The 24,834-nt window shown below is 35.9% G+C and overlaps 1 protein-coding gene across 9 annotated transcripts in view; it reads left to right on the forward strand.

The window, feature by feature from the left end:
* CCDC88A (coiled-coil domain containing 88A) overlaps window positions 1-24,834 on the forward strand; it is a 163,069-nt gene that overhangs the window by 38,761 nt on the left and 99,474 nt on the right. For all 9 annotated transcript variants that reach the window (XM_036748447.1, XM_036748448.1, XM_036748449.1 and 6 more), the window contains exons 4-5: window positions 9,765-9,834; window positions 17,616-17,674. In XM_036748447.1, coding sequence (XP_036604342.1) covers window positions 9,765-9,834; window positions 17,616-17,674 — 129 coding nt within the window. The remainder of the gene's footprint in view (window positions 1-9,764; window positions 9,835-17,615; window positions 17,675-24,834) is intronic.

Raw genomic sequence — 24,834 nt, forward strand, 5'->3', positions numbered from 1 at the left:
AGTCATTGACTACTGCTTCTTGTGTACCTAACCTATTCCACTGATCCACCACTCTATTAGCCAGTACCAAGTAGTTTTGATAATTGCTGCTTTATAATACAGTTTAATATCTGGTATGGCTAGGCCTCCTTCCCTAGCATTTCTTTTCATTAATTCCCTTGATATTCTGGATCTTTTGTTTTTCCAGATGAATTTAGTTATTATTTTATCTAGCTCTATGAAATAATTTTTGGTAGTTTGGTTGGTATGGCACCAAATAAGTAAATTAATTTAGGGATGTATTTTTTATTAACCCCTAGCACAGTGCTTTGCTGCTTTACAAACATTCGTTGAAATTTACTAAATTATCTTCCTTATGTCATTCAATCCAAATTCCTTTTGGTCTTCTTTGTATATTCTCCCCATTCTTGGTTGTTTACTACACAGGAGGAGTACAGGCAGAGAACTGGGTCAAGCCTGGAGACACGGAGATGTGAACTTGACAATAGGGACTGTTTTTGCCATTCTTTGTGTCCTGAGCTTAGCAATATGCCTGACACATCAGTGCTTAATAAATACTCGTTGACTGACTTTGGGTGTGTATGTATATAGGAAAGCGTTGGTCTGAGAGAGGGTGATAGGCTAGGGGCTTAGCATTGCCCATCTGTTTTCATAACAGAGCTTCCTGGGCCCAGTATAAGTTCTGTATTGTGGTGCTGTTGAATTGTTTCAGTCATGTCTGACTCTCCGTGACCCCTGTTGGGGTTTTCTTGGCAGTGATGCTAGAGTGGCAAACCATTTCCTTCTCCAGCTCGTTTTGAAAGTGAGGAAACATCTTCAGTAGTAATTCAGTAGTAAGCCACAGCTAGAATATTGATTGTTGCAAGGGACTTAGAACAGAAAAACCATAGCAGTAGGGGGTAGGAAGTCTAGACTTCCTACTAGACTTCCACTAGACGGGGTCAAATGACTTGTCTAGGGTCACATAACTAGTAAGTATCTGAGGCTGGATTTTAACTCAGGTCTTCCTCACTCTAGGCCCAGTGCTCTATCCACTGCACCATCTACTGCTCTGCAGTTTTTAGCTTTTGAACTGCTGGCTATAGCATCTTACAGAGTGCATTTTAGTATTGAAGGTAAATACAGGACCTACAGTACTTCATTTTCAATCTCTTTTTTGTATACTTTTAGCTTTTACTATTCAATATTAGCACTTCTTGTGTTAATAAAAACTCGTAATTAGTCATTGAAAATAAAGCAAAAGATAAGTTTTCCAATTTAATGCTAAAATTTAATAGTGCCACCATGTTTTTCACATTTTCATTTTGGTTTGTGATTATACTATAATGATGTTTTGCTTTCCAAGGAAATGATAATACTGCAATATTAAAGTGTGTATAGTATCTTCATGGGACAATATTGTAAAAAAGCTTTTAAGGATTGTGTTCCAGAGTTTTACTTTTCATTAACTAGTGTTTATGAATGCTAGACCCACGGTGCTTTTCAGTAATCTGTAGTGATTAAGTGAATAAATATCCTCAAGAACTTCCTGCTCTGGAAAGTGTTCAAATCAGTAGGATATTATACAGCATCTCTTAGGATTCATAATTTTTTGAAAGAAGAAGTTGAATTTAAGATTTCTGCCTTGATGTTATTCTCTTTTGGAACACTTAAGCTAATTTTTAGAGTTCGTAACTTGAATTATTTATAGCTATTATATACCATGAGTAAAGGAATAGATCCTAAATGTCAATTTTTAAAGCCCATTGTGAATATAGGAGGGGTAATTTTCATTTTAGAAAACTAGAAGTGTGATGATACCCTTGACATAAACAGTTGTTTGGAAAAGGTGTGGATTCCCTGGGAAAATTAATGAAGTCTGCATTGGGCATTGTTGAGTTTAAAATGTCTGTGGGATATCTAGTTCAAAATATTAATAGGCAGCTGTGAGACTAGAACTCAGGAGAAAGACAATAGCTAGATATATAGGTCTGATTAGAGATAATAATTGGACCCATGTGACCTGAAGAGGTCACTTAGTGATAAAAGAAGAGGGCCTAAGGCCTCGAAAGAGTCTATCTATGCCAAACATTCATAGTAGCACTTTTTATGGTAGCAAAAACTTTGAAACAATGATGCCTGTTGATTGAAGAATAAGCAATTTATAGTACATAAATATAATGAAGTATTGCTATATTACAAGAATATGTATAAATGTGAAAAATGGAGAGAAACTCAAGAAGTCTCAGAATTGGTGTCTGTATCAGAGTGAAGTAAGTAGAACCAGGAAAACATATACACATGACCACGAAAATATAAATAAAAAGAACAAAAAAATGAAGCTGAGCACTGTAATTTAAAAACCAAGTTTGGCACTGGAAAAGAGTTAAGAAAATGTACCTTCCTTCCTTTGAAGAAATGGCAGACTGGGTGTTGAAATATTGCCATATCTTGTCAGGTATGATTGATGCCTTGGCTTGTTTCTATTTTTTATTTTTCTTTCTTTGTGGTGGTGGTGGTTGTTGGCTTTGTTAAAAGCTGTGTAGTGGATGCAAAGAGATATTTTCAGAATTGAACATAATGAAAACCTCAATAAAATACAATTTAAAAAAACGAAATAAGACAAGGTCAAAGCAAGGACACATTCATTAGTCTCTCTGAGACTTATTTTTCCCTATTTGTAAAATGGAAATAATAATAATTGTCCTGTTTACCAGAGTTTCTGTGAGGATATTGTTTTTGTGACAGTAAAGAATTGTACAGATATTGCTATTATGATGCTGACACACAAATTAGTTACATTTCTGGAGGCAAAAGAGCACAGCTCCAGGGAAACCACAATCCTGAGATCCAAATCTGGGGCAAATAGGTCTGGTGAGTGAGAGTGTATTCCCTTCCCTACCCAGACCTCCTACCCTTCACTGTGATAGTTGTTCTGTTCCAAGGTCCTTGCAACAATCAATATTCTAACTGTGGATTACTAAATAAAAAGTATGGAGCAAAGCTGTTGTTGCTTGATTGATGAAGGTGGTTTTCCCAGTTTCAACTCAGTGAGGGAAAACATTTGTAGCACTTCTTCCCTGATGTGAACCTCTTACCCTGTGACCCTAGCTACTCTGCCTGGAATTACTGAGCATTAATGACATCACCACCAAGTGCCAGTGAACAGGAAGGTATGGCCTCCACTAGGACCAATTATCATTTCTCTGTACCTCTTGTGGTTTTGGTTGTCTATCGTTGGACCTAGGAGGATGAGGTTCCTATCTTGGCCTCTGTGCAAAGCTAGATTTAAAAGGTTTCTTGCTAAGATAAGCTGCAGTGCCTGCAGGTTGTGATGATGCTGTTGAGCATGAACCACTAGAACCAGGTGGTGGTTTCATTTGCTCTCTAATCCTTCCTTACCTCACAGTACCCAGGGACTAGTTTGAAAAGCCTCAACCTACTATAATTCAGAGAGTCATTGTGTACTCTTTCTTTCTTCATGGATCATGAGAAAAAACAACATTTCTGACCTACGTAATCATTGAATGCCTAGATACCAGGACTCTTGGCCACTATGACCTGGCCTAGGGCTAGACCTTGAGACAACAGTCTTCACCCCCAGGACTCTTAACTAGCATCAGAGCCTCACACATCAAGCATTTTTGCTTCTAGTAACTCAACCAAATCTAGTGCTATTGTCACCAGGTATGACCTGGTAGCAAATGAACACTCTATAAGCATTCAAGAGAATTTCTGACTACCTTTACTTATTTCCCTAAAATCCTAGACCAGTAGAAGGCATAGGCATACTACTTGTTTCCATTTCCAAACCTTTTCTTTGTTAATCAAGTATTAAATGCCTACTGTGTGCTAGGTAAAAAGTACAAAGAATGAAACAATCCCTACCTAGTTATCTATCCCAAACCTCTCTGCTGACTTTCAGGCTTACATCTCCCAACTACCTGTTAAATATCTTGAACTGTATGCCCTTTAGACATCTTAAATTCAACATGTCTAAAACTGAACTCACCTTTTTTCCAACCTCCTTCAAACTCTTGTCACCATGCCTTTGCCCAGGGTAGCCCCTGTATGTGGAATGTACTTTCTCTTCACTTTAGCATCTTTGAACTTATATTTTCCTTCAAGGTTCAACAGTATCACTTTCTCAGCCAGGCCTATTTTGACATATCCTGCTCCCCAGTTGGTAGTGTTCCCTACCTCTGAAATTATTTTGTGTATATTTTGTACTTTTTTGGTCTACATGAATATAAGGTTCTTGAGGGCAGGACAGAGTTTGTTTAGTTTTGTTTTCTTATCTCAACTATTTAGTTTATGATGGGCACTTATTAAATGTTTGTGGAACACATGAATGAGTGAATATTACCAAGTAATAAATAATCACCATGATTTAGTGTCATGTAAAATTTATTTTGCTGTTACCAAATGGCATCCAAAATATATGGCCTAGCTACTATGTAAATGTTGGTGGTTTATTGAATATTGCCGTTGAAGGATATTTTTTGCATTACAGTTAATAGGAATATGTATTATTTGGATATCTCCTAGTTATATAATAATGTGGCATATGGTGGGCAACTTTATAACATCTTCATCTCTAACCTCTCATGGATTGGTTTATCATACCATTTTTCCCTCTTAGGAGTAATGGACTCAGCTGACAAACTTTTTGCCTACTTCATTTTCATGTAGAATTTGAACTAATCACTTGCAATATCCAGATGGGGGAGGGGGGTGGGACTTTTTCATCTTGGAAGGCCGCATTAATATTTAGCTGTAATCAAATAAGGCCCGCATTCAAGAAACTTCAATTAGATATACTTTAAAGTGTACATTATTTTGTAAAGTTCTAGCTACTATGTACTTAATAATTTTAAAAAATGAAAACTATTTGTTAATTTTAAAATTAACTATTTAATGACTTTGTTGTGTCTGCTTTTTGTTAGAAAGTATTTGAATATTTAGTTGCAGCATGGGGGTCTGCCATCTCAGTTGGTCTTCTCTAGATAGGTGTCAGTCATTTGTGACCTTAAGGGCCTCTTGATTTAGGTTAGGCAGGAGAATGTAGATCTGCAGCAATAAGTGGTTGAAAAGCAAGAAAGCATTTTTTGACCATGTTGCCAAAGGTGTGTGTATTCCACTGCATTTTTCCATATTTCATTTGGATCTTTCTTAGCATCAAACAATGACTTAAAAATGTCATCTACTGGGAGTTCTATCAGTTCCCTCTGTAGTTCTTTAGGTGCCTTGGTGATAGGTGAGGTTGAAATGCTCATTTGAGTGTGATATGATGCCCAAAGGTAGTGAACCTTTCATTGTATTCTCCAATTAATAAGTCTATAACAGCTGTGTATTCTTCAAATGATTTGCATATGTCATCCAGCTCATCAGTGACTTTTGCCACCTGGAGAAAATGTTTGTCCAAAATTTCCTTTTGAAGAAGTATTTTGAAAAAAGAGAGCTTTTTTGAAATGTTTGGATTTCTTGCCGTGTGTGTGTGTGTGTGTGTGTGTGTATTTAGTTTTGTGTGAGATTTAGTTTTACCTTACAAAGAAATATTCAAGTTATTTTGATATGGCATATCACACAGAAATGCAGCATTCCTATAGAAATCTTTCAGTAATCACATAGCTGATTCTGTTCTTCATAAAATTTTAACTATCTGTTCTTGCAGAGATTAAAATTTTGGCTAACACCTGTCCCTGCAATAGCCAATACACTTTAGAATGATATGGCAAATCCACACTGAATACCTCATCATTCAACTTTAGCATGTTATGAAACTGATGATGCCATGTTCCATTTGCGTGAATATAGTTAACAATACTTATAACTTGTTGCAAAGTGTCACTTAAACTAGTAGCTTTAGCATAGAGATTTTGCTGATGCAAGATACGATGAATAGATACGAGAGCATCTGGATCTACTAATACTTTTTTATCTGTGGAATAGTTTATCTGTCTGATTTCTGGAGAACAGAGGAATTGTGGCCAAATAAGAGATAGGGAACATTATGAAATGCAAAATGGATAATTTTGATTACATTAAATTGAAAAGGTTTTGTACAAACAAAGCCAATGCAACCAAGATTAGGAAGGAAGCAGAAAACTGGGAAAGAATTTTTACAACCAGTGTCTCTGATAAAGGCCTCATTTCTAAAATATATAGAGAAATGAGTCAAATTTACCAGAATACAAATCATTCCCCAGTTAAATGGTCAAAGGATATGAACAGGCCATTTTCAGAGGAAGAAATTAAAGTTATAGTCATATGAAAAAATGCTCTAAATCACTATTGATTAGAGAGAGGTAAATCAAAAAAGCACTGAGGTACCACATCACACCTATCAGATTGGCTAACATGACAAAACAGGAAAATGATAAATGTTGGGAAAGATGTGGGAAAGTTGGAACACTAATTCATCATTGGTGAAGCTGTGAGCTGATCCAATCATTCTGGAGAGCAGTTTGGAACAAAGGGCTATAAAAATGTGCATACCCTTTGACCTAGCAATACCACTTCTAGGGCTGTATCTCAAAGAAATAGTAAAAATGGAAAAAGGACCCACATGTACAAAAATACTTATAGCAGCTTTCTTTGTAGTGGACAAGAGCTGGAAATTGAGGGGATGCCCATCAATTGGGAAATGGCTGAACAAGTTGTGGTATATGAATGTCATGGAATACTATTGTGCTACAAGAAATGATGAACATGGACTTCAGAAAAACCTGGGAAAGACTTATATGAATTGATGCTGAGTGAGGTCAGCAGAACCAGGAGAACATTGTACACAGTAACAGCCACAGAGTACGATGACTGATTTTGATAGACTTAATTAGCCCTTTTCAGCAATGCAGAGACTTAAAACAGTTCCAAAGGACTCATGATGGAAAGTGCCATCCACATCCAGAGGAAGAACTATAGAGTCTGAATGTAGAGCGAAGCAGACTATTCTTTTTTTTGTTTTGTTTTGTATCTTTCTCATGGTTTCTCCCATTCATTGTAATTCCTCTAAACAACATGACTAATGTGTTTAATAGAAGTGTATATGTAGAGCCTATATCAGATTGCAGGCCATCTTGGGGGCATGGAGGGTGGAGGGAGGGAGAGAAAATTTAAAACTTAGATAAGTGAATGTTGAAAGCTAAAAATAAATTGATTAATAAAAAATAAATGAAAAAAAGTTGTCGAAGATATTTATTCCCTGTGCTGTGTTCACAAGAGTGCCCAAAGTAACTCTTTGTAACAAAAAAATCTTCTGTTATGACCCAAATGAAGTATAAAACCTGTGCCAAGACAGTAGTATCAGTTGATTCATCCAAAGAGATTAAATAATACATATTTTTCTTTTGAAGTCTTATATGAAATTGTTCTGTTAAGTTGAAGGGTAATGCATGCTGCTGATCAGTTATGGTTCTCCTTGAAAGAGGCAGTTGTTTGTACTTTGACATGTTACCAAGGTATAAGCATCCTACAACTTAGGCAATGTGTTCTTTCACGATTTCTGCATCACTGAATTGCTTCCCTTTTTTCTTGAGTATGTAAGCCACTTTTCACTGGCATTATTTCCAGGTCTTATTGATGCTTGGAAAAATTGTCTTTGCTTTTGCTTGTCATCTTTTATTTTCTGCAATACAACCTTTCATGCCTCTCCCTCTAATTTAAAATATTTGTGGTCCTTATGAGTGTTATAATGCTGATGAGCATTGAATTTCTTTAATGTTGATATTGCACTATCACAAAGCAAGGAAATCGTTGTATCTCTAGCAGAAACAAGATGAATGTTGTAATTCCCAATCTTCATTAAAAAATTTGTTTTCTTCCTTCAGCATTCTCTTGGTCTTCTTTGACATGATGGGCTGTTAAGCAGACAAAATTTTAAAAGTATTGTCAATCTGTGCAACTATTCACAAATTCCCCTTCAAACAGAAACACAATGCACAGTTGTTGATAACATACTGGAGTACTTGTCCCCCATAAACTCTCACCAACCAGCCTTGTGCAGTAGTGGCATCAGTTAGGTGGTGGAAGTTAGAACTAAATAATGAGCATAGCAGCTGTCAATTTAGCCCTTATGGCTTAGTAATATTCTAATTGTGCTGTCAATCTGGGAGGATTATTTCATTGAAACTTATTTTATTCTTTGGTATTTTGAATACATTCATTTAAAAAATAAAAATAGAAGATATGAATAAAAATAAAAGAATTTGTTCTGTAAGATTTGGATTCAGTCAAAAGGCCACACTTAAGGAACTAGAAGGCCACATGTGGCCTTAAGGCTACAAGTTCCCCGCCCCTGATCCAGATAATAGAGACTTGGAAATTTAAGTTGATGTTTTATTGTAGGCATGATTTTGACCCATCACTGCAAAATTTAAGCCTCTTTTTAGGTAATACTTCCCACAAATTCAGGGTCTTTGGAAACTTGACTACTTTTAGGAAAAAGGGTCTTTTGCTTTCTCATGTGTTTTCTTCCATCAGGGACTTTGTTAGACAAAATATTGCCCTTTTCCTCCATCTGTTTTGTTTCACTTTTGAAGAAAGTACAGTGACAACTTTGATAGTTTTCCTCATAAAAGTCAGGAAGAGTTGTGAATTTATTCATTCAAGGTCACTTATAGAAATATTTAGCTGTAATTATTTTATTGTAAAATTTCTTTTAGATATTAGGAATTCATTTATTTAATGTCTTTATTTAATATGCAAATTCAGTACTGGTTTTTAAAAAACAGGTGACAGTTTTAGCATCTTTTGAGTGTTTATTAATATTCTTATTATGCTTAATAAGTAGATTATAGTGTAATGGAATCTTAATAAACTGACTGTTTAAGAAATCTTTTATTTTGGAAATTGCTCCCTGTTGCATATAAAATTATAGATTAAAGATTGGAACTAATAGAGAATTTAGTGTTTTGTGGTAAGTGACCATGGGAATCTTACTTCAGTAGTATTAGACAATGTAGTCTTTTAAGGTTTTTAATTTTTTTTTTCAGTTAACAAGCATTTTTCTTCCCCCATATGCTTTGTCACCCATTAGAGAAAAAAAATCCTTGTAACAAGTACAGTCAATCAAAAAAAATTCTCACATTCGCTATGCCCAAAAATACATAGATCATGCAGTTCTTAAAGAACACGGCAAGTTGAAATTTCGTATTTGTTTGTTTCCTCATCACATTAGGAAATAGTATCAGAATGTAAGCATAGTCTTATTTTGATTTTGTGAAAATTGTTGAAATGAAGTTAAATAACACTTTAGAGATGAGAAATGTGATTTGTTGAAGAGCTCATTTTTATGAGGATGTTCATGAGCTAATATTCCTGTATATTCACATATACTGTAAAATGTAGTTGATGTATTAGTTTTGCTGAACAATGTTGGGGTGGAGTTTTTTTTAACTTTTTTTTTTAACTAAGGAAGGTTTGATAGAATAGGAGAACAAATAATGTATTTGGAAATGAATGTGATCTAAAAAACAGAAGGTGCCAATAAAAAAGATCATTCTTTCAAAGGGAATTTTTCCTAGTTTTCATTAACTTTAAAATCTAGTTTTAGCATTTTTTTCAGGAGAAGAAAAAACAAACTATTATAAACATGACCTTTCATTAAAAAATTTAACCTTATAAATTTAAAATTATTCGATAATAACTTATAGAACATCTCAACTTGTTCTGTATTAGTTTGTGACTACTAGTACCTTATTGACTAAAGTAAAGCTCGGTTGTTGTAATTTAAGATTCATAGTTATATATCTGAATTTAAGACCCTGATTATCTTCTTTTTACAGGAGACTTTGCAGCAGTTGATCATGATGTCTTTGCCAAATGTCTTAACCATTGGCAAGAATCCCTTTTCTGGTAAGTGTTAAAATTAACTTAATGTTGTGATTTCTTAATTTGTCATTGTAAATTCAGGAATGATAGCAGAGTAGGTCAATAAGACATGTCTTGGAAAATTATTGTTGAAGAGAGATGCAGCTTCCAGATTTTTTAATGTCTGATTCTAAAATATTATTTAGTCAAAAGTTTTGACTTGTCTCTTAATCTTTTGTACAAAATGGTGAAGAAAAAGCTCTTTATGTAGTTTTCATTATTTTTTTAAGAGGATTAGTAAGCATTTTATTAAATATCTGTTATGTGCCACATCAGCTGTTGCCATAGGTGCTGGGAATGATAAAGTTTTAGCATTTGTTAAATTTGAAGTATCAGTTTTAATCTTTGGGTACTTGAAAAGTTATCAACTTCCTTTATTTCTTTTGAATGTGGATGATTATTGGATTCATTTGTTCTAACCACTTCTCAAATGAATAAATGGATAAAATTATTATCCTCACAAGCAATAGTATTTGACTTGTGACTTTAACCTGTATTTGTCATCCCCCTTTTTAAAAAAATTGCCCCCAAACCATCCTTTAGAGAAGAGTAGTGGTATCTGATAAATAACGTCCCAAGACTTTCAAGTTCGAGCAAATGTCTTTGAGATAGGGATAGGGATCAATTTCACTGTGTTTCCATTGGTTTTGGGAATTCCAAACTATGTCTAAGCCACTTCTCTGCAACTTATTTTCTTGAAGAATTGCTTTGAATTCTGAGAAATTAAGGACTTGTTATAGTAGGTCGCTCAGCCAGTGTGTGTCAGAAGTAGGACTTCTACCTAAGTCTTCTGATTTTGCAGCCTGCTTTCTTTCTACTTCATCACATCCATCCCCACCGTGGATGTGCCTGATTAAATAGCCATATTTAAAAACTTGGAAGATAAAAAGTTCCAAGCAGTCCTATCTTTCTTCTTCCCCTTCTCCAGAAAAGTACAGAGAAGGCAAGTATTCTATTATTCACTGATATTTTGAGGCAGCTAGATGTATCAGTGGGTAGAGTACTGGGTCTGGAGTCAGGAAGACCTCACATACTTAATAGGTATGTGGATCCTGGGCAAGTTACTTAACCTCTATTTGCCTCAGTTCCACATCTGTAAAATGAGAAGAAAACTGCAAACCACTCCACTATCTTTCCCATAAACAAAAATTCCATGGGTAATATGGCCCATGAGGTCACAAAGAGTTGGACTGATTGAACAACAACAGCAGCAGTCCCTTGAAAGAAAACTGATAGCTTGTGCTCTGGTGATGGTGATGGGAAATGAAAAAGGAGGAAGTCTTATTAAGGATCATTTCCTTTGGCCACTGAAGATCAAAGTAATCATTAGTATTCTTGTCTAACTTCTTCCCTCTAAACATCATCTCTGCTTCCTTATCTTGTCCAATTTTCAAATATATATTTTCTATATTATTTATGCTTTGAATTTTATATTTTAATTTTTATTTAATTTTTAATTTTATATTTTTAATTTTTCACTTTTTTGTATTTTGATATCAAACACATATTTTGGATTATGTATTTATATATTTTATAACAAATATTTTGATTTTTAAAATATCTTTAGTAATGTATCTCAATTTGGGTTACTCTGTCTTGTCATTTTAATTGTCAAAGGTGTCTAGATTTTGAAACAATATGAAGTGGATTTTTTCCCATTAGTGATGGTACATAGAACTACCATATGTGAACTGCATGAGCTAGTTTTAGGAGACTGAAAAGTATTGATAATAACATAAAACAATTATATAAAACCAACATAGAATAAAATGTATTTTCAGCCAAAAAGTCATTATATTGAGGTTATATTAGGTACAATAAGTAAAATACGCTTTCTTGTGTTACTTGCCTCCCTTGCTCACCACCAAAAAAGATGGTGAAACAAAAAGATTTCTTTCTCTTTGTTATATTGGCTACCTTATTCTATAAACAGTACCATTGCTTCAATTTCTTATAGTTAGAAAGATAAAGCATAAAAAGTAAATATTCTTCACGGCGTATTTTACCCCTTGTTGTGAAGGTCCTAGAGGTCTTAGAGAACTTTCTCCCAACTAAATGACCTTAAGGCTTTTATTGGACAGCCCCAGTCTTAGAGATATGAGAACCTAACATAGGCAGTATTAGAGGGAGAAAAATTAAACCAGAAAAATAGGAGAAATAAAACAAATCAGAAGACAACAATGTAATGGCCTTCTAAATAAGTGACTGAGTTTGGAAGAATGAAGACCAGAAAATTCCAAAATTTACTTCTAAGAAGTGAGTCTACATTGTTTGTCCTATGTGGTGGGTAATTCTTTATCTTTGTACTTCATAACATCTCCCCTGATGTAAAGAGTTGACTTTATGATTAAAGGAAAAATGAGAAATATCAGAGCTACAGCAAAGATGATGGTACTTCCTGCACAGTCATCAGTCGTTTTCGTGGGTTAAATATCACATGGAGTAGGTTATCTAAGAGGTTATTATCCTCTTGAATGTAACCTGACCTACCAGTCAAGACCTCCCCTTCCCCAAGACTCCCAGGGAGGGGAGTATCCTATCTTTGACCCTTTGAGAGGCCTCTCCAGTCTTGCTCCTCTCTTCTGTGTAGAATGGATAGGCACATTCACCACTTCCCAACATTGCTACCCTTTGCATTCACTCTCCCCCTCTCCCCCTCCCCCTCTTTCTCCCTGTCCCTCTCCCCCTCTCCCCCTCCCCATCTCTCTCCCTGTCTCTCCCTGTTTCCCCCTGTCTCCCTTCCTCCCTCCCTCCCCCCCTTTGCCAGTTTGGTGCTATAGGCCAGAGTGTCATTCTGGCTAGTATTCCACAGTTGATGAGATGATAAACCTGCTACATACATAGCTCAGGCAACTCCAAAGGATTCTCCTTGATCACACCAAGACTAAGTTCTCTCTTCATGTCTGTAGTCATCTTTTCCAATGCAGGAAATTGCTTCTGCTGCTAGTTGGCCCCCCTGAGGGACCCAGGAGCTCCTGACATCTCAAATTCACAAAGCTGCCACTAAGGCTGGGAATATTAGCTCAGGATTGCTCACTTGTGCTCAGGGAACAAGACACAATGAAAAAGCAAAAAGAAAGAGAACCAGAACTACTTTATGCCATTATATGTGCCCTGCCAACCGTGTGTAAGAAGTAGCCATTCCTGCCAGGAGAAGGGAAGGCACCTGAGGCTTGAGCTCTGATCCCATAAGGAGTAAACCAGAATTGGGGTTTGACAAGATGAAGTTGGCAGTAGATAATAGAGTGAAGGATTTGAAGGTAGAGGATAATGTAGATAATTGGTTTACCAAGGGATCAATATTGGAAAAGTAGGAGAGTATAGCCAATGCCTGGAAGAGAATTTGGAAGTAGAATGATTGCAAAGTACAAAGTTTAAGGTAGAGCGAGGACAGAGAATGGGGTTAGGAGTTGGAATGCCAAGGGGAAGATGGAATGATAAAATATTGTCAGATAAAGAATATTTTTTTTCCAGAATTTCTCGCCACAGAAGTAGAACATTTGGAGTATGACTATATGTAAGCATAGCTAAGGTTGGATAGAGGACTAAGGTCATGGGGACTAAGTGGATTGAAGAACTGGTAAGTTAGGGTATTTGAGGGAACATTAATATGTATGTTGAAGTGCCAAATTAATAGGGCAGGAATTGAGGTGGAGATAAGGTACTCAGCCAGGCACTGAACTCATTGAGGAGGGAGGAAGTTTGTAGAATTTCCTGGGGGTGATAGGTAACAGCATAGGTGCTACGTTTGGGTAGAGAAAACTTCAAAGGAGACGTTTCTGAGTGATGTTGTTAAAGGGAAAATCTAAAAGTGGTAGTAGAGACTAAGGATTATTGTCTTGGTACAACCAATGTGATAGAAAAGTACTGGAGAGGATTCTGAAGGAAGCCTAGTAACAATGAAAGACCCAAGTTAGAGTGAGAAAGGAGAATAGGTTTAAGATAAAAGAAGTTTGTTAATTATGGAGCAGGAATTCTGGAGGGCACGCTGGAAGGAGAGAGTAGATCTAGAGAAGAAAGTTGAGGGAATACGGTTAAAGTAGATGAGAGTGAAGAAGATAGTTGGGGTAGGGGAACAGTATTCATTGGTAGCTGGGGGTTCAATAGCGCTGGTATGGAGAAGATCATAATGGCATGGGAATATATTAGCCGTTGAAGAAGCAGGTAAGAGTATCAGTGCTTAGAAACATGTTTGATGAGAAAGGCAGACAATTAGACTCATCAGAATCTTTGTACTTCAGGGTCTTATAATAATAGGTACTTAACAAATGTTTAAAGTAATAGCTATATACATTTTCAAATAACATTGTATGTATGTAGCATTATTCTGTGTGCAGAATATATGTTTACTTATTATTCTGGGTGTTATTGCATATTTCCTTGAAGTTAGATGAAAGATCAAATTGACATTATAGAAAAGAAAAAAAGGTAGGGGACAGCACTAGGACAATATTATACATTGTCAAATGCAGTAATTTTGCCTGTTTTACTTTGTTTAATCTGGTGAGGCCAGGGGGTTGAAATAAATTTAATGTAAATATACAAGGCATTGATAAACTTATTTTTAAATGATGAATACTTGAATTAACTTACATTAAATTGAGTTGAGTCATGGTAGGGTTTTAATTGAGTTAAATCAAGAAGAATGCATTCTGGGGTTGTAGGACAGCTAATGAAGAGGCTCAGAGTTGAGAGTTGTCATGTGGAGATCTGGGAACAGTTAGTAGACCAGTGTGTGAAGTGGGGTAATATGAAATATCCTAAAGGCAGGTAGGAATCATTTGGGGTGGGGGGTGTTTAAATACCAACTAGAGGAAATAGTATTCATCTTAGAGGCAATTGGGAGCCCTTAAGATTTTTCAGCAAGGGAGTGACATATAGTGAGTTCTGTGTCAGACATTAATTAAACAGCTGTGTGGAGTATTGAAAAGGAAGGGGAGACACTTGAAGAAGGTAGCCCATTTAAGAAGCTTATTATAACAGTCCATCTTTGAGGGCTTGAACTAGGGATAATGACTTTGTGATTGGAGAGAAGGGATGGATGTGAAAATTGTTGAGGTAGAATGGACGTGTGGTAATCCTATAAATTCCAGTGGCTCAAACTCACTTTCAGGATCAAGTATAAAGTCCTCAGTTTGTTGTATAGAGCCCTACAAAATCTTTTCTCCCTCCTTTCTAGTCTCCTATCTGATTCGCCACCACAAACTGTACTTTTCATTCTAGTGACACTGACAGTGAAAGCTGCCTTTTCACCAACTGTTTCTCATGCTTGGAATTCTCTTTTCTCCTTATCCCCACTTCTTGGATTCCTTCAAATCCCAGCTAAAGTACAACCTTCTTCAGGAAGTCTCCCAATCCTACTTAATGCTAATGCTTTCGCTCTGTTGTTTACTTCTAGCATATGCTGTAAATCACTTGTTTGTGTGTAGTTCTTTGCATTCAGTCTGCCCCATTGGACAGTGGGCTTTTTGGGAGCAGAGACTGTCTTTTGCCTTTCATTGTAACTCCAGCACTTAGCATAGTGCCTAGCACATGGTAGGTGCTTAATAAACACCTGTCAACTAACTTATTTGACTAATACCATTTAATATCATATGAAGCTTGTGAGAGTGGAATGAGTCTGAGTTTGTCAGTCTTGGTGAGTGGAACGACAGTGGTGCCCTCAAAAGAAATAGAGAAGTGTGGAGGAGTGATGTGTTTGCAAATGGACTGATTAGAATGAAAGTAAATATAGCCTAAACTTTAAAAGTACTATGAGCATTGAAAGAGAATGTGAATGGAAAAAGAGCTTCACTATTTGGAATTAAAATGCTGTTCTGCATTTAATTCATCCTTGTATTCTGACTTTCATCTTTAAAATAAAGAAGACAGATATGGAAGATTAGAGAAGAAATCCAGTCTGTTGGAGAAGTCAGGATGGGATGAAAAAGATGGGATACAGATCAAGAAGGCATCTGAAGGGGTTGTCTTTGGCAAGGAGGAGGGCCACTCTCCTAATGAGACAGGTGAAGGAGATAATGGGGGAAGACAACTGATTAATTCTTTAAGGCTCTATTCAGGTTCCACTTGCTCCATGAAACCTTCTCTGACAAATATTTTCCCCATGAAAGTGATCTTTTCCCTTTCAAATTTTGCTGAGGTATTTTCTTGAAATTTCTTATTTACTTTTCTCACACTCTAACTTTTATCATACTTAAGTATTCCCACAAGTAGAATGCAGGTTTCTTGAGGGTAGGATCTTTTTTTATCTTCACATGGCCATTGTTTTAAGACGATACAGTATGTGTTTAATAAATGATTGTCTAAATTATTTGAATCATTGTTGATGCAAGTCTTCATCTTCTTTAGCCCATAATGCTAAGGCAGACAATCTTTAAATGGTCTTAAGGTTGCTGTACTTTGCTGTTGTTTGGTGCTGTCTCCTACATCTACTATTAGCCTGTCATTTCTCACTATCAGTAGGTTCTTCTGCCGTGATCTGCAATTTAAACACAGATGCCTGGTGATTGCCTGAATGTGATGATTGCTCTCCTAGAGAATAAAATGCTAAGGAGGAACTAGGGAGAGCTGTTTGTTACTGAGAGATCCTTTTTTTCCTTGACTATATTCATGGCTTCATTCTGGATGAATCTCCTGGAAATCTGACTCCACTCCTCCTCACCTTTGTTCTCATAAGTGAGGTGTTATTGTTCTTCAAACTTGCATTAAATTAATAAGCATCACTTAACTGTAGAGCACTACTGAAAGAGGTATAATCTTTTTAAAATTTATTTTTCACATTCATTTTCAAAATTTTGAGTTCCAAATTCCCTCTCTCTCTCTAGTCCCTCCCCTATCCATTGAGAAGGCAAACAGTATCATAACCATCAGACATGTGAAGTCATGCAAAATATATTTCCACATTAGCCATGTTGCAAAAAAAGGCAACAAAAACAAAGAAAGTGAAAAACAAGATGCTTCAGTCTGCACTCAGATTTCATCAGTTTTCTCTGGAGGTAGATAGCATTTTTTTTATGAATTCTTTAGAATTGTCTTGGATCATTGTATTGATCAGAGTAGCTGTCTTTCATTGTTGATCCTTGCTACAATGTTGTTGTTACTGTGTACAATATTTTCCTCTTTCACTTTGCATCAGTTCATGTAAGTCTTCCCAGGTTTTTCTGAAGTTATTCACCTTGTTATTTCTTACATCACAGTACTATCATATCACAACCACATACCATAACTTGTTTAGCCATGTCCTAATTGATAGATATCCCCTCAATTTCCGATTCTTTGCCATCACAAAGAGAGTTGATATAAATATTTTTGAACATACAGGTCCTTTTCCTTTTCTTTGATCTCTTTGGGTACAGTAGTGGTATTGCTGGGTCAAAGGGCATGCACAGTTTTTTTAGCCCTTTGGGCATAGTTCCAAATTACTCTCAAATAGTTGGATCAGTTCACAGTTCCTTCAAGTCAGCTTACCATAAGTAAATGAGGCAGTTGGAATAAATGACCTCTTAGATCCCTTTCATCTAGAAATTCTAGGATTTTCGTAGCATTTCTTTACCTTAGATTGTCCTTTACTACTTTTGTTTAAAGTTCACAAAAGATCTTTTAAAGTGAAAATGTTGCATGGGACAGAGGAAAGGCAATAGAAGCCTGGAAATTTCCCTTAGTATAGGAATTATAATCTGGATCTGGAACTTATTTAGACATAAATCCAGTTGAAAGTATGTGAAAATACTTTAATGTATCTCATAACTTTTTTTTTTTAATTTTAGAACAAGGTACAGAAGAAATTAAAAAGCTACTGTTACTTTTACTTGGTTGTGCTGTTCAGGTGAGTTAAAATATTTCTTAATGTTTTCATTTTGGTAAATAAGTATTTCTAGTTAATATAGTCCCCAAAACCAAATTTTAAAAAATATATAGTGATTTTTCAATCTCCAAATGATATAAGTTTGGACCATTTTTTTGGTGACTTTTTTTTTTTAGAAATACATTTTTTAATGTACATCAAATACTTGAAAAAAATTCTTTTTTCATTTGTGTCATTCTGCTTATTATGCGGATCAGAACTTCATTCACACCATGGGGGAGTATCATGGTTTAGTGGAGAGAGCAGTAGATTTAATAATCAAGAAGATCCGCATTCACTTCTGACTTCACATGCTTATTAGCTGTAATTTTGAGCAAGTCACTTACTTTAGATAGATTCCCTATCTGCAAAATGAGTGTAAGAGCACCTACTTCACAAGGCTCATCAAATGAGATGATTTATATGAAATGCTTTGTAAACTTCTATATAAATCTCAGCTGTTATCATCACCATAATCATTGTCATGGTTTAGTATACAGCTTGTTGAGTTGCTATTGCCAAAATAATTAATAGCTGGTAAGCAACATTCTGGTGACAAATTTAGATAAGCTTAGTATCAGATAACAAGTATACAAGCTGATTTGTTAGGGCTTATGCCAGAGATCATGTCCAGATCTCGGTTAGTATGTACTTTGGTGAAGCGACGAGAGTGAGCATTAATATAGCACCCACTGTGAGCTGGGCACTGTGCTAAGTGTTTTATAAATATTATATCATTTGAACAACCCTGCCAGCTAAGCGCTATTATTATTATTCCCATTTTGCAGTTGAAACAACTTGACCAGGGTCCCATAAGTAAGGGTCAGAAGCCAGAGTTGAACTTAGATCTTCCTGACTCTAGCCCAGTGCTCTATACCTTGCCACCTAGCTACCAAAGTTGATCATTTATACTTGTCCCAAGTTTCTGTACCAGTTGAAATTTTGTCAAAAAACTGAAGTGACAATAGACAATAGACAATTTAAATCATAGCCTAGATGGCTTTTTGCCATTATAGATGCCATGTACATATATAATGTAAATGTGGATACTAGTTTATGTCTCCTGATTCTTATAGAGCCAGTAACACCTATATTTTTAAAAATTAAATTAATTTTTTTCAATTAACAGACATTCTTTCTCCCACTTCCTCCCCAGCTAAACAATTCCCTAGGGGAACAACTTTGCATCACTTTATACAAATTCCTTTGCTTTAAGTTCTTCTCAGGTTTGTCTGAATCCATCTCTTTTGTCATTTTTTTGTCCTGCAGTAATGTTCCATTTCATTTATCTACAGTGAATGAATCTGTAAGTTCTTTTCTATAACAAAAAAAATGCTACTATAAATATTTTTTTCCACATGGGTCTTTTTCTTCAAATCTCTATGTTTTGGGCATAGTAATAGCATCGATGGATCAAAGCATATGCATGGATGATCAATTTACATTTATCTGATTATTAGTATTTTTTCTTATAGGTGATAGTCTAGACTTCTTCCTTTGATGACTGCCTGTTCAAATCATTTGATTTTATCTCTTAGAGAAGGCTGTTATTATCAACTATTTTAATTCAGTTCCTTATGTATTTTGGATATCAAAGAATTTTGCTACGAAAATTTTCTTCCCAGTTGTCTGCTTCCTTTCTGATTTAACTGTGTTGCTTTTGTTTGTGCAAAATTTCACAATTTTATATATTCAATACTGCCTATCTTACTTCTGTGAGCCTTCCTATCTCTTGTCTGGACATGAACTCTATCCGTAGGTTTGAAAAGTATTTTCTTCCTTGCTCCTTTTATTGGCTTCATAATGTGATTTTTTTTATATTTTGGTCATGTGTTCATATGAAGCTTAGTGTAGCATATAGCATGAAATCTTTGTTTAAGCCTAATTTCTTTCAGACAGTTGCCTTTTTGTTTTCCTAGTATTTTTTGTTAGCCATTGCCCAAGTAGTTGGGATCTTTGAGTATATTGAACACTGTATTATGTTAGTTTCCTTATGTATGTTGTATAATCTGTTCCACTGGTAACCTTTTCTATTTTTTGCGTAGTACCGAATGGTTTTGATTGTTACTACTTTCTAGTATTGCTTGTGATCTGTTTGAGCTCCCTTCCTATTTACTTTCTTCAGTATTTCCCTTGAGAATCTTTTATTTTCTTTTTTAAAAATGGAACAATTAGTAATTCAGTCTACTGAATTCCTAGAAGTGGAATTTATGGTTTTGCAAAATTAGATTTGCTGATAAACCAGACTTTTTAGATTGATCTTGCTGTATTTAGGAAGCCATAAAAGTACCTAGATACTCTTACAGTATCTTAGATGTGTATATAATGTGTGAATTACTTGGGACGAGCAATTATTTTGGTATGGTTTCATTTCGTGACAGCAGTGGTCTTGTTTGTGTTCTACACTGACTCAGAACATTTTACTTTGAAACAGAATGTATCTCTGTCAACTGAGTGCTGGGTTTTATGCCATGTACATGTGCTTCATTTTTCTTTTATTCTGTTTTCAATTCTTGGTTTTAAGAATGACATGTTTCCAAGGAAATGTACAGAAGTGGTACGTCTTAGAGAGCATATTTCAATAACTATCATAGATACTGCTGTGATTATTAGTATGGGGAAGTCACCTGCTTCAAGTCAGTCATTCAAGTCTATAATAAAACAGGATTAGTCATACTGACCTGCAATGAAATGTGTGGTTGAAAATGGAAAAAAACATTAAGAACTGACAAACAGTTGCTGTAAAACAGCCTAATTAGTCCTCAGAAAACAAAGTCCTTCAGACATGTGTGGCAGCTAGAGAAGTTGTTACCATTTCTCCTGCAGTGTATTGTACACTTGCTGTTACTGGAAGGACATCAACAGGACCGATTTTTGAAAAAATACTAAGAAGAAAAAATGCTATGAATAAAAAATATTTTTCATGGCCAAGATTGTAAAGACTAGAGGGCTGAAGATTAGAAAAATGCAGCTTTTACTTCACTTTCATTCAGGCTATTTCCAGACCATTTTCAGGAAAAGTCTCTGAGCCTATAACATCTGGACATCTTCAGACTGTAAAACTTCCGTGCTAAAAAGTGTCCAGGAGCTTCTTCATTCCAGTAGGCCTGCAAGTCTTGTCCCATTTAAGGGAATGATGAACTCTGATAAATATATCATTTTCCTTAGAAGCAGAATTATAGAAATGGCCAAATTGAGATGGAATATTGCAACATAATCTTGTATCATGCAACTCAAAGATTAAGAAGCTTATCTAAGAATTAAGATCAACCTGCTTCAGTGGCCTAGAAGTGTGATTTCACAATATGAATATGCAGTATTGTCAGTCTTGTGAACTCAGTGCCAAATTCTGTCAAACAAGCAAACGATGTATTCCAAAGCAAATGTTTTTTAAGATGTAAAAAGTTATAAAGTTTATTTTGTGTCAGTCAATTTAATTATTTCTCTTTGTATCAGGTAATTTATATACTACTGATAGGAACTTAGCAGTTATTTTTTGTTGTTGTTTGTTCATTTCAGTCTTGTCCAACTCTTTGTGATTCCATCCAGGGTTTTCTTGGCAAAGATACTAGAGTGGTTTGCCATTTCCTTTTTCAGTTCAATTTACAGTTGAGGAAACTGAGGCAAACAGGATTAAGTGACTTGCTGAGGGTCACACACCTAGGAAGTATCTGAGACCAGATTTGAACTCATCTCTTCATGATGCCAGGCCTGACACTCTATCCACTTCATCACCTAACTACTCAAGAGGTTATCTAGTTCAGATAATAAACAGATAAATGAGAAGACATTTATTAAGTGCTTACTGTGTGCCAGATATTATGCTAATAAGCATAGGGGTGCAAATACAAAAGCAGGATTCTGTGGTTAATGGAATATAGGGCAGTTAACGGAATATGGTAATTTGGAACCAATGATAGTGTGATTGCATTTCCCAAATCAAGGGATGAAAAGAGGATAGGAGGATATATTCTCAGGTGCAGGATGGAAAATAGCTGGGAGGAAAAAGCATGGCCGGATCTGGGAACAGCTTGATGTAAGAGGCTCTCACTAATCAGGAAAACCAAGGACTCTCTTATATAATTGTAATCTCTGTACCCGACTTCTAGAGAGTTCTTAAATTCATTGCAAGGTATGGCATTGGTGATGGATGGGTCCCTCACCTGGCTAGCCAGAATGGTTCCATGAAAGGCATGACATCTCTGCAAGATTAGTTTATATGCTAGACTTCCTGGGCTCACTTCGATGGGCAGCTGTAGTCTCTACAACTTCTAGCCTCTGATTTGGATGACAGTTACTGTACTGGGTGCTACTGGCCTCTTTCAGAAAGGAAAGAGCCTCTTGCCCTGGGGTTTACATCTGTAGGGTTCTGCTGTAGGTTCTTGATTCTGAGGTTTGACATCTCTCAGGCAAGAAGTGGGCAAGTTATATAGCCTCTACTTTTCTTCCCTTTTTTGGCTTTTGCGTGTGCAGTTGAGTTACACAGAGGACCTCATCTGCTAGTGGTGTGGAATACTTCAGATACTTAGATCTCATTGTTTTTGTCGTGGCCTTTATGTTCTACAATTTGCTTAAAGTGTAAAAGAGGCACATCATACACAAGGATAAAAACCAAGGCCTAGCAAGCTTACGTGATTTGATTTAGGCCCCACAGATTACTAGCCAAGCTTTTTTTTTCACTGAGGTACCATGACTCTAAATCCATTTTTCTTTCCAGGATTAGATGTGTCTAATTCACTGAGTATACATATGTATATATACTCATATTCACTGAATATACATATTTACCCTCAGAGGGACTAAGGGTAGGCAAAGAGGAAATAGAATTACCACGTTTTGCAGATAAAAGAATGGTTTACTTAGAGAATCTATATCACCAAAAAATCCATCCGGAAGAGCTAGAAAGAGAAATTCCATTTAAAATAACTACATATAGTACAAAATATTTGGGAGTCTACCCACCAACACACACATAAGAACTGTGTCAGTCCATCTTTAAACATTTATTAAGCTCCTACTTTGTTCCAGGTATTGTGCTGAGCAATGGGGATACAAAAAAAAAGGTAAAAGCAGGCTTTGCTTTCCAGGAGCCCATAGTCTAATGAAGACAACATGCAAACAATTGAGTACAAACAAGTTATGCACAGGATAAATTGAAATAACTAAGAGGGAAAGAACTTCAGTTGGAAGGGATTAGGAAGGGTTTCATGGAGAAGCTAGGATTTTAGCTGTTACCGAAGAGAGATCAGAGAATTTGGGAGTTGTAGATGAGGAAGGAGAACATTCCATACATGGGAGAGACATTTCAGTGAAATTGTCAAGAGCTGGGAGATGGAGTTTTGGCAGGGAGGCCAGTGTCATTGGATCACAGATGATGGGAAGTAGGGAGTGAGGGAAAAGTAAAGAATAAGAAAACTGGAAAGGTAGGAGATGGAGTTGAGACTATGAAGGACCTTGAACTCCAAACACAGGATTTGATAGAGAATTTTATATTTGATCTTAGAGATGATAGGGAGCCGCCACGGTTTATCGAGCAAAGGGGTGATACAGCCAGATGTGTGTTTTAGGAAGATCACTTTGACAGAGGAATGGAGGATGGACTAGAGTGGGGAGAGATTTGTGTCAGGGAGACCAACAAGTAGGCTATTATAGTTTTATAGGCTGCTATCATATTATAGGACCATAATAGTCCAGGTATGAGATGATGACAGCCTGCACCAGGATGGTGGCAGTGGCAGAAGAGAGAAGGGAGCATATGCAAGAGATGTTACAAAAGTATAGTTGACAAGTTTTGGCAACAAGTTGGATATGGGGTTGGTGGTGAGAGAGCATGAGGAATCAGGAATGACACCAAACTTTCAATCTGACTGATTGGCATAATTACAATAGTCTTTCTAAAAAGACAGATCTAGGTAATTGGAAACATATCAATTGGTCATTGATAGGCTGAGCTAATATAATAAAAATACATCTTCCTAAGTTAATTTCCTTATTCAGTGCCACACCAAACTACCAAAGAATTACTTTACAGAACTAGAAAAAAAAATAACAATTCATCTGGTGGAACAGTATGTCAAGAATAATAGGAAATTAATGGGAAAAAATGTGAAGGACCAGATCTCAAACTACAAAGCCTTAATTGTCAAAATAATTTGGTACTGGTTAAGAAAAAGAGCATTTGGTCAACAGAACCAGATAGGGACAATATATATATACACAAACAAAGTAGCCTAGTGCTTGATAAAAACAAAAGATCCCAGCTGTTAGAGTAAGAACTAACTGCCCAACGAAAACTTTTGGGAAAACTGGAAAGTAGTCTGGCAGAAAATGGATAGTAACCAACTTCTCATACTGTATACCAAGACACGCTCCAAAATAGGTATGTGATTTAGACAGCATAACATTAAACAAATTAGAAGAGCGTAAAAGAAGTTTTTTGTCAAATCTATGGACAGGGAAGAGTTCATTACCAAATAAAACTTTCAGAGTTTTGCAGAAGCAAAACCAATGCAACTGATATTAGAAGATAAGTTGGAGACTGAGGGGAAAATCTTTGCATCAAGTTTCTCTAATAAAGGTGTCATTTCTGAGATATAGAGGGAGCTGATTCAAATTTCTAAGAATAAAAGCCATTACCCAAATAAAAGGTCTAAGGATACAAACAGATAGTTTTCATAAGAAGAAATCCAAGCTATCAGTAGCCATATAAAATGTTCTAAGTCGTTCATAATGAAATGCACGTTTTTAAAAATACATTTTTATTGATATTTTCTATTTATTACATTGCCATACTATTTGCTCCCAGAGAGCCACTCTATATGACAAATAGTATTTTTTAGAGAGGAAAAAGAAAGTAGCATAACTGATCAGTACATTGAAAAAAATCTGAAAATGTGTATTGTGGACCTGTGGATCTCCCACCTCCACAAAGGCATAGGTTAGGGATGTTTTAGAGAAATACTCACCAAAAAAACTCCACTTCACACCCATCAATTGGCTCAGATGGCAAAAAGGGAAAATGCAGAATGCTGAAAATATTGTGGAAAAATATGGTACGTTGTTGGTAGAACTATGATCTAGTCCAGTTATTCTGGAAAGCAGTTTTGAACTATGTCCCCCAGAACTATTAAACTGTGCATACT

This window comes from Trichosurus vulpecula, chromosome 3, assembly GCF_011100635.1.
Source record: "Trichosurus vulpecula isolate mTriVul1 chromosome 3, mTriVul1.pri, whole genome shotgun sequence".
Classification (NCBI taxonomy): Eukaryota; Metazoa; Chordata; class Mammalia; order Diprotodontia; family Phalangeridae; genus Trichosurus; species Trichosurus vulpecula.